General features: G+C 39.7%; 2 protein-coding genes and 1 pseudogene across 2 annotated transcripts; all 3 read left to right on the top strand.

Annotated features, from left to right (window-relative positions):
- The first annotated feature begins 982 nt into the window (after positions 1–982).
- On the top strand, positions 983–3,035 carry LOC122358689 (annotated as a pseudogene).
- Positions 3,036–3,386: 351 nt separating this feature from the next.
- On the top strand, positions 3,387–4,691 carry LOC122358688 (FRAS1-related extracellular matrix protein 2-like). Its single transcript, XM_043258541.1, has one exon. It carries the CDS (start codon positions 3,387–3,389, stop codon positions 4,689–4,691), a length of 1,305 nt encoding a protein of 434 aa, XP_043114476.1.
- Positions 4,692–6,213: 1,522 nt separating this feature from the next.
- LOC122358687 (FRAS1-related extracellular matrix protein 2-like) lies at positions 6,214–9,858 on the top strand. The gene is made up of 3 exons (XM_043258540.1): positions 6,214–6,462; positions 8,906–8,995; positions 9,695–9,858. Exons 1-3 carry the CDS (start codon positions 6,219–6,221, stop codon positions 9,856–9,858), a joined length of 498 nt encoding a protein of 165 aa, XP_043114475.1. The 5' UTR covers positions 6,214–6,218.
- Positions 9,859–11,351: the final 1,493 nt, after the last annotated feature.

Here is an 11,351-nt window from a genome sequence, read left to right as displayed (position 1 = left end):
ATTGAATTGAATTGGTCTCACGTAATCATTTATGCAGAATGCTTCGTAGATGATTTAACACTGGCATATGTTGATTGAAACGAAAAAGCAGATTTTTTTTACATAAAAGGCAATAACTGTTTGTATTCTTAATATTTAATAAACCCCTTGCCTTTATAATTTACCATGCAATTTCAGATCAGTTTAAATGCATTCATTATATAAAATATAATGATATGATTTGGTTATGGTTATGGTTAAAGACCGCTTTTGAGTGTTTTACCTTCACTCATCTCTCTCTCTCTTTCTCTGCCACACCTGCTCTCTTCTCTCACATCTTTGGCAGCTGCACAAAAAGATGTTTGTGTCTTATCAGTCAATATAAACTATCACGTGTGTCAAATGCAGCACCAAGAAACATTTGGCCTAAATATCTGACATGCCTGGTTTAAAGTCTCATTTAGAGGGTATTCTAAAAACCGGAAAAACAATACAGGAATATTTGGATGATATTGGGTTTTACTTTTTTTTATGCTTTTATGTTTTTCCCCCTATCTTTGCACTATAGATAATTGGAGTCATTTTTTCCAGTGAAGTTCATGATTTTCTTTTTCACCACCAGAGAGCTGGCACAATGCACAGTGGCTATACTGCATATCAGACCATTATAGAAAGGAAAAGGTCTTTATGTAATTTTACCATTTGATCTTTTGTATAATTTAGTTTCGGCTTTCTGACAATGTTTCACTTCATTTGACTCTGCCAAGCCAATAACATTTCCTCACCATAAAAAGCACCAGGTAAGTTTTATTTTATGTATTTATTTTTATCTAAATATCTATTTGTTTGTTTTAATGTTTCATGGAGGCAACGAGCAAAAAATGTAAATATGTAAAATGTAAAATACATTTTAATGCATCACTTTCAGTTTGCTCTTATGAAGTGAAGCATTCTTCTGTTCAGTGCAGACTGTGATGACTGTGATTCACTCAAGAAGGCAACAATGAGGTACTGTGACAGTATCAGTCGCTTTTATTCCTTTTATTATTTCAGGTTTAATTAAAAACGACAGCTGTATAATAAATAAGAATATACAGGCATACAAGGTATTATGAAGGAAGGAATGCTAAAACGGCTTGCCATAATATGCCACAACAAGTCATTCCTTCTGAATTCATGCAGATCTGTCCCCGCTTGCCTTTGTGTGACACTGCTCGCGACCAATCAGAGCACTCCGAACGCATTCCATCGTAAACGTCAGCCAATGGCGTGAGAGTGGGGCGTGATTTCCTCGCAAGGCTCCGCGAGGCATGAAGTTTATTCAGAGTGCGAGCTGCTCAGGGAGAATGATGCACCTTTGCGCGGATGCGAATGGGAGATTTTTCTGTTGCGCGCTTTAACTTTCTCCACTTTCTCATCCTGCCACGGATCGTGCCGAACGTGTAGTAGTAATACTGGCTCGCATTCACAAATGGCTCGGTGTATAACAGGGGGCAGCGGCAACGTAGAGCGTTTCATGTGCACTTGTTTCTCTTTATACTGACTTTGTTTCACGATGCATCTGCACAGGGATTTGAGAGTTTGGGATTAACGTACGGTTTAAGATCTGAACTTTCAGAGGACGCTATTCTTGTTGCCAATAATGGAATACGGGTTCCTTTCGGCAGATCTGTCTATATCGATCCGATCAATGACCTGGTTACCCAAGTTCAGCCCGGAGACAAGTGCACCATAACAGTTCTGGATTATGACCCGCTGTCACAGAGACCAGGACAGCTGTCCCGAAAAAGTTTCCTTGTGAATTTGGTCCCAATGATGTTAAATATTCGCATTTCGGATCCAGGAGCCCTTCAAAAGACAGAGTAAGACTTCAGCTCAGATACGATACTCAGACCGATACAGTCATTATTCCCTTTATGATGGAAGTTGAGGTTATTTTCACTCAGCTCGAGATTCTCACCAAACACATGCCTGTAGTTGTAGAGAAACTGCTTGGAATGAGTAATCCTATTGATAAGAAAATCCTGGAATTTAGTTACGATAGAAACGCTCATTTGTGCAAAGTTACTTCTCTGGCCAGTGGTGGCTCACTGCCCAGGTATGGAAAGCTGATTGATAATGGAAAATTGGGGAAACCTGTGGACTGTGATGAATTTGTCAGGATGGATATTCGCTATCAGCACACTTTTGCACATCGTTCTCCAAACCGAGATTATATTCCCATGTATTTGGAGTTGCAAGACAAAGAAGCAAATGTACTGAAGCAAGAGTTTTTCCAAATTGTGGTGCTTATAAAAGAGGGTGAGGAAAACACAGCTCCTAAACCCAGTTTTGTAGCAATGATGATGATGGAAGTTGACCAGTTTGTAATGACTGCTATAACCCACGATATGCTTGCCGCTGAGGATGTGGAATCTAATACTGATGATTTAATCTTCAACATCACTTCCCCGCTGTCCTTTGAGGAGGGCTACATTGTGAGCACGGATGACAGGAATTTGCCCATTACGTCTTTTTATCAAGCAGACCTGAAAGATCTTAAAATAGCCTATAAGCCTCCCTCTGTGGATTCGGATGTGGAGAGAATCTTCCAAATTGAGTTTGAAGTTGTAGACACTGAGGGGGCTATATCAGATCCCTTTGCGTTTATGATAGTGGTCAAGCCCATGAACACTCTAGCACCTGTTGTTACCCGTAATACTGGTCAACTGCTTTATGAGGGTCAGTCCCGGGCACTGTCCAGCTTACAAAACCTACAAATTAGCGATGAGGACAATTTAGACAATGTCCAAATCACAGTTATTAATGGACTTCGCCATGGAGAGCTCACAGTTCTGGGGTACAGGCGAAAATTCTTCACCCCAGCAGATCTTGATGTAGGGAGCGTCATCTACCAGCATGATGGCAGCGACACATACAGCGATAACATCATTTTCAGAATGACAGATGGGAAAAATGAAGTTGAGTTTTTATTTCCCATTACAGTGGTGCCAACTGATGATGAACCTCCCATAATCAATGCCAACACAGGCTTAGTTTTGTTTAAAACCAAATGATGCCCATTTCTTCATTAATGCTTAGTGCAGCAGACATAGACTCTGAGGATTCAACCATTAAGTTCATCATGGTGCCTCCCTACTCTATTATAGGAGAAGTGATACTTCGTCAATCAGATGCACCGGAGGATCCATCCACATGGAGGTTCAATTCCGAGGATGAGATGTATGAGAAAGTAGTGACAGAATGGTTCCAGCAGGACATCACAGAAGGCAAACTGTTTTACAGGCATATCGGACCACATAATACAAAGACCATCATGGAACAGTTTGTTTTCCGTGTACAAGATGACAACGACTCCACCGAACCAATCCGGTGAGAACTCTTTCATCATCAAAGTTCTCCCATTGATGATATCCCCTGAGCTCTATGCTGGGACCACTCTTCAAGTGACTGTTCATGAGTACCAACTCACCTATTTCAGAAAGAAATTCTTGCGCTACACAGACTTAGACTCAGAAGACAGGGACTTGAAATACACAATTACCCAGCCACCCACTGACACAGATGAGAACAGCCCTGGCATTCTAGGAAGCATTGTTTTAACTGAGAGTCCAAATTCAGAAGTGACAGAGTTCACTCAGGCGCAGATAAATCATCACAAGATAGCCTACAAACCTCCTGATTTAGAGCTCGGAATAACCCCGCATGTTGTGCAGTTCCTTTACAAAGTTGAAGACATGGCGGGAAACAGCGCCAGTGGAGTTTTCACCATATTTTTACAGCCTGTCGACAACAAGCCACCCCAGATCACGAACACAGGCTTTACCATTCAAGAACGAGGGGCACACGTCATCACACGCGCTGAGCTGGACACCACAGATGCCGACACAGACAGCTCACAGATTCTGTTTACAATCACCCAGCCTCCAAAGCATGGTCAGGTCAAGTACATATTCACTGATATGACTAAGGGGAATTCATTCAATTTGGACGATATATCTAAGGGTAGAATATCTTACATTCATAATGGTGATGAGTCAACCAGCGATTTCTTCCAGCTGGATGTCAGTGACGGAGTCCACATTGTCACAATCACAATTAAAATCAATGTGAAGCCTATTGATGATGAAACACCAACCATCAGCCTTCCAGAGGGCACTATTGGTTCTTACATAGATGTTCTGGAGAACGGAGCGACAGAGATAACCACCAACGTAATTCAGGGTCGAGACGAGGACACTGATGACCTCAGGCTGACCTTTATCGTAGAAGATCCCCCAGTTTTTGGTGAAATATTAGTGAATGGTGTGCCCTCTAATAGCTTCACTCAAGCGGATATCATTAGTGGCTTGGTAGTATATGCACATAATAGTGGAGAAATTGGCTTGACAACCAAATTCGACTTCTTTAACCTTACGCTTACAGATATGTCGGATGAATGGACAGTTGGGGGAAATAAAATCAAAGGAGTTCGTACACAGGTTACCATTCTGCCGCTGGACAGTCAAGCCCCTGAGGTCTTTGTGGGTCCCCAATTCATTGTCGTAGAGGGTGAGAAAAATGTTATTGAAATTTCGCACATTAGTGCTAATGACCTTGACACCCCTAATGATGACCTTCTTTGCACAATTATTGTGCAGCCCACCTCAGGCTACGTTGAAAACATCTCCCTGCACCAGGCTCTGAAAAATCCAGATCTGAATTCCCATTAGCGCTTTCACCATTAAAGACATTCGGGAAAGCCACATTTATTATGTGCAAAGTATTCATAAAGGAGTAGAGCCTGTTGAGGACAGGTTTACTTTCAGGTGTTCAGATGGGATAAACTTTTCTGAGAGACACTTTTTCCCAATCGTGGTAATCCCATCCAATGACGAAAAGCCAGAGATCCATATGAGAGAATTTGTTGTGATGGAAGGCATGAACATTGTGATTGACACTCCAATATTAAACGAGCGCTGATGCTGATGTTCCAGCCGATGAGCTCACGTTTATCATTTCAAAACCCCCGAAACATGGATCTATCCTCAATCAGTTAACCTCAGGCACTATTCCTGTCACAAACTTCACTCTTGATCAGATTCGAGAGGCTTCAAGTATTGTCTACGAGCATGATGATTCAGAGACTACAGAGGATAGTTTCGATGTTCTACTTACTGATGGCAAATTCAGAACGGAGAAAACCGTCATGATTATGGTAATTTTAGTTGATGATGAAACACCAAGAATGGCGATTAATGATGGACTTGAAATAGAAGTAGGAGACGTGAAAATAATCACCAATAAAGTTTTAAAAGCCACAGATCTGGATACAGAAGACAGCATTCTAACCTACATCATCCGTTATGGCCCAAGTCAAGGGTTTTTACAAAAGCGAACACCATTTGGAATGTTTGAAAACGTAACTGTTGGAATGAACTTCACACAAAATGAGATCGACCAAGATATGATTATGTACATTCACAACGGACAAGAGGGAGTTCGTGACCTTATCAAATTTGATGTCACTGATGGCATTAACCCTTTGATTGACAGGTACTTCTATGTAACTGTGGGTGGAATAGACATGGTGTTCCCTGATGTGATTAGCAAAGGTGTTTCATTGAAAGAAGGAGGAAAGGTCACTCTAACCACAGATCTGCTCAGCACTAGCGATCACAACAGCCCTGATGAACACTTGGTTTTCACCATCACACGTGCCCTATACGAGGACACTTAGAGTGCACTGATGTGCCAGGGATGCCCATTAGTTCGTTCACTCAGCTTCAACTAGCTGGCAATAAAATATACTACATCCACACCTCTGATGATGAGGTAAAGATGGACAGCTTTGAGTTTGAGGTGACAGATGGTTACAATCCTGTGTTTCGCACCTTCCGTGTGTCCATTACAGACGTGGACAACAAAAAGCCTGTGGTCACCATTCACGGACTAGTCGTTAATGAAGGAGAAAACAAGTTAATCACTCCTTTTGAGCTGACAGTGGAGGACCGCGATACAGTCGATCACCTGTTAAAGTTTACAATCACCCAGGTTCCTGTACATGGCAAGCTGCTGTTTAACAACACGCGACCTGCTATGTCCTTCACAAAGCAAGACCTGAATGAAAAACATGATACGTTATAAGCACGATGGAACTGAGTCTGCCTCCGACAGCTTCTCTTTTACTGTTACTGATGGAACTCACACAGACTTTTATGTGTTCCTGACACGGTTTATGCAACTGCAAGCCACAGATAATGAAAATCACAATATATCCAGTGGACAATGGAGTTCCGCAGGTTGTGACTAATAAGGGTGGTACAACATTAAGGATTCTCCCTACCGGTCACCTTGGGTTCCTTATCACTAGTAAAACGCTAAAGGCAGAGGACAGAGACAGCGTTCATGGAGCAGTGACTTTTAAAATGACTGTGGCCGCTGAACATGGCTACCTCATTGACTTGGGAAAAGGCAATGCTACTATCACTACATTCACCCAAGGTAAGTTTTATTATCTCAGTTTAATACAATATGTTATTTATGAATAAATGGTACTTATAGATTAATGCTTTGTGTGTTGGAATAGTATGTGAGAAAATACTGGGTTAACATAAATGAGAGAATACTGCAGTAAAGGGAAAGTTCATGTTAAAATAAAAATACTATGATCATTTATTCACCCGCATGTCATTCCATGGGGGTGAATAAGGACTTTCTTTCTTTTTTATCTTTTTGAAGAATATCTTGGATGCTCATTTCCATATAATAAAATTGAATATGTCAACTCCTGTTTGAAAAGAAATAAATACATCTATAAAAAACTTTTCAATCTGATCTCTAGGTCTGACCAGAAGAAAAGTGCCCAAAACCCTTCTGAAACAGAGTAGGAGATTGACAAATAAGCTTAGGTTGTTTTATTGTTTTTACATTTTGTTCAGTAGGGCATTTACAAAATAGCAAAAATGCATTAAATTGTCATAGAAGCACTCTGCACGCTGGTTTAGTTTGTCTCATGACCAAATGACATAGATGACAATTTTGAAGATAATTTAAACACTAGTGCAGATGGAAAGTTTTAGTTTTTTTGTTGTCTGTTCATCAATGAGCTAACATGTGTTTCAGTAGCATTTACTACATTTAAAGTGCTTTTTCATTTTGGAGCTTGACAGCAGTTTTCTTTTTTTATTATATGGAGAAGAACGGTCTGCATAGGAGGGTGAATATATTACAGCAATTTTCATTTATGGTGAACTGTTTTATGACCCTACACAATAAGTCTTACAATATTATAAATAGTCTTACTTCTCCTGAAAAATTGCAATATGCACACATTGTGACACATATGCACACCAAACGTTTTTTGCCTTATAAAACCAATATAGTATTTATGGGTAAAATAAGTATTTTTGCTAACAGAGAGTACAAACTAATCAGTTGTTTTTGTCATAAAATTACAGTAAAGGTCCAAGCCCTCAGAAGTATCAGAAAAGCCTTAGTGTAGTTGTAAAAACTTGTAAATGTCAAAACTGGCAGGGGACATGCTCAACTTGCCACTGTGCTTCCCCTTTCTAAATAAGCTCCTTTTTAGGATTCTCTTTGAATATTTCAAGGAATTTAGCACAGTTGGAGGTGGGGGTGGTGGTGTGGGCTACTGACAGTAAATAAAGTTGCTGCTCCCTTGTGGGCATTTGAAAATGATGGGTTTACATTTTTATGAGCTGGCCGCTTTGAAGAGAAATGTTTTGACATCAAATATTGAAGATAGGCTAGCGCTGTGGATGTTACACCTCACAGAAAAACCACATACATGAAATACACTCCAAATACTGAGCACAAGAGAGGGTGGTAGAGAAATTATTAGATGGGTGCCAGTTGGAGACCTGCTGCTCTTTGTGGTTCCTTTCAGTCAGAAGGCAATTGATGTGCCGCGGTTTCAGTGCTTCATATTTCTTTCAGTCTAAATTAAACACTTCCCAACTAAATCTCAGACATAATGCTGTGTGGTGCCTGCAGCTTTGTGAAGGAACAGATGGGCAAAATGCCCTTATTTGAAAGTGCTTTTCAACTTGGTATATATAGAATCTGTACCAAATGGCACCCTCTTTCACAGAGGCACACTTTGACACATGGGCTACTGGTAATGGTTCCCGAGGAGTTCAAGTGGACCATTTGGGTCAGGGCTACACTTTTAAAATAAAATAATAAACATTTTACATTTACTGGTGTGCCTTTGTACCTTCCTTAATACCTTATTAACAGGGCTAGGAAAAGTTACTTTTAAATGTAATGCGTTGCAATATTGGGTTACTAAATAAAAAGTAACTAATTACATTGCTTATTTGCTCTTTATGGAAGATAATACCTTATGCTACTTTTGCATTACTTTTGCCACCTGGGCTGGGCTTTTATTTTTATAACAAGTAAGGGCAAATGTAAAACCCTTTCACAACAAATGTGAAAACATCATGCTGAAGGAAATGCCTCTGGTCTGCACCTCACTCCCAATTTCTCTCATCATGGGACAGGAGAGGTGAAAAGCAATTTTTTTTTCTTGTATATTTAAAAGTAATGCATTCCTTTACTAGTTACTTGAAGACGTATTCCGATTACTTGGACACCAGGAGCGACCTGCAATCAAATCTAATTATTAATATTCATATTATTATCTAATTATTGCTATATAAACTGTATAGCTGCCTTCATATTGTTGGATCCTTCAGACTGGAGTCATATCTGGACATCCCCGGCAGCAGAAAAAGTCCTGCCTTATGATACAAGTCCTTTGTGGACTTGATTGTCAGTTGTGTCATTCTGAAAGTTTGTATCGAAAAGTATAATAAAATGGATCTTGATATGGCGGTTTTATAGTACTTAATCCCAACTTAACTTAGAATCTAATATAGTTTAAAAAGTAACTCATCCTTTTGCATATTTCCTCCTTCAGCTGACATCGATGACATGCATATATGCTACGTGCTTCGAGACGGAGACAATGCCACAAGCGACACATTCCACTTTTCCATCGAAGACAGTGGTAAGATTTTTCAACCTCTTTTTATTGTTTTGGCCTCAGGATGTTTAAAATATGACTGGTTGGATTTCAGACTTGTGCATCTTTGTGTGTTCACCCAGTGCTTGTGAAGGTGTGACTGTTCGAGAGCAATAACTCTCGAACAGTCACTCTCGAAATCCGTCTGGGATGTCTTTTGATTGACATGTTGGCATATTGAAGTGGAAAACTCTAATAGAGCTTTGGTTGTTTTTTAATCGTTTTATTGAAAAGCATTTTTCAGTCTCAAACTTTCTCTGATGGGTTGGAGGAAACTGTCCAATTATAAACCTGCCAAGTGCATTTAGTGCCCAGCGAGGTCCCAGAAAGCATTATTAAGGACTTATTGCTTGACTGCCAAAAAATTAAACTGATATGTTAGAAACAAGTGCTCCACTTTGAAGATGATTTGAGTGATGAAATTTTTAGTCTATATTTAGCCACCATAATATCATCTGGTTATGGGGATTGTCTATCTTAATGACCGCCATTGTCTGGCTAATTAGGTAATGCTAATAAAGTTTTATCATATTTTAGTTTGAAAGTCTCAACTTCTTTCCCTTATTATTTGATTTTCTTGTAAATCCTACTTGTCTTTCTTTCTTTATTTTTCTATACACAGCCCACTTGAAAACATTAAAGGCTTCTGCTTATACATATGCAAATGTCAACCTCTTGTTTTAGTGGGCTTTGAGGATGCTTTACGTTTCAGAGACCCTCCCGACAGCCCGTTTATTGTTCTCCTACGCAATGGCTATGGAGAAACGTGTTATTTTGTGATGCCACCATTTCTCTTTTCCCATGAATATGAAAAAATGCTCTCACCTCCCACTCCCAATCTTCTGTAGCCACAGTGGAATCATCTGGTGAAAACAAATGTCATTTCAACAGTTCTGTATGGAAAACATACTGTAGATAGATCATTGGGAGAAGACTAAATCGAAGTGTTTTGCGTGGTTTAGTTCAGTCAGTATGATCTGCAATGCGAGTTTAAACTCTTCCTGAGTGAGTTAATTAGTTAATCTTCTGATTTCTATCATTAGAAGAAGACTGACTTAATTTTTATGGATTTGGCATTCAGTGCTGTTGTTCTAGGTGCATGCTAATTAGATAATTCATTCGCTAAGTCAATTGACTGGCACAAAGAGCCTGTGTCTAACAGAAGTTGGCACGAGGTGTGTGTGTCTTCTGAAGTTTGGCAATTATACAGTGGGATTCTGCAGAATGTTGTCATACGCTCCTTTCAGAAAGGGCTCAAGATGCCCTCATTGTGTCTTGTGGCACTTGTTTGTTTTTCTAAATGAGGTTTTCTCTTTTTCATTTTACTGGTTGTCAAATGATTAGGAATTTTGTGCTTATTCAGTTATGAAGTATGTTATACTCAACAAGACTGGATTATTTCATTGTAAAATTGTGCTGCTTAAAGTTTTGTGAAACCAATGGTAAATTCAAGCATTTTTCAGCATTGGTTTAAGAGAACAGCTTTCATTTAAAATCAATTTAATCCATACTCGAATTAAAAAAGAGTATAAACACAAAAATGTTGAACATAAAAGTTTGCTGTGTCAATTTGTGAATATAGGTACTATAAGTTACCTGAAGGTTTTGTTCAAAATTTGTTCAACTAAGGGAACTGCTGTATATATTTATATGTGCAGCTCCGTAGAATGGTTTGCACCTCATTAAATAGATAGAATTTGTCCTCACCTTCGTGAAATATCCATGAAATGGACTTGATAAGATCTAGAGGCCCCCTGGAAACTCATATGCTTCAAGTATGCCTTAATATTTGCTTTACGGTGAGTGCTCATGTTCCTTACATGTTTAAAATTGTGCCCTCCAGGTGAACCGATGGAGCTAAAAGACACGCTGAGGGAAAACTGAAAACCAGCCTAGGACTTTGCTTGGATGCGGTCACTTTTTATCACTTATAGTGGAAGTTGTTACCTTAACCGTATCGGACATTTTCATTAACCATTCATTAATCTTAGCGCGATCCCAATTCCCTACTCATTTGATACATTTTGGGGGCTTTTTCATACTGTGTTGCCTTGAAAGTAGACACGTTTGGATGCAGAGTGTGTTATTAGATATTCAAGCTGACCTGGAGTCAGTTTTCAGTATTTAATTTGCGAATTGTGTGCTTATGAATCCCTAATACTGGATCATTGATAGTGAGGCTGCCAGGCAGCTGATGTTATTTGTAGGCATGAGAGCCACTGTGGCAGCCACACTAATTCCCCAGGTACACCCTGCGGCTGTTTCAGTGGCTGTGTATCAGGCAGCTGTGCTGGATTGTGAGTGTTCAGACACAGCTGTATCCTGTCATGTTCCAGCAGCC

Source organism: Puntigrus tetrazona, chromosome 15, assembly GCF_018831695.1.
Source record: "Puntigrus tetrazona isolate hp1 chromosome 15, ASM1883169v1, whole genome shotgun sequence".
NCBI classification, from domain to species: Eukaryota; Metazoa; Chordata; class Actinopteri; order Cypriniformes; family Cyprinidae; genus Puntigrus; species Puntigrus tetrazona.
The sequence above is the reverse complement of the archived record's forward strand: the minus strand, read 5'-3'. Positions and strand labels throughout refer to the sequence as shown.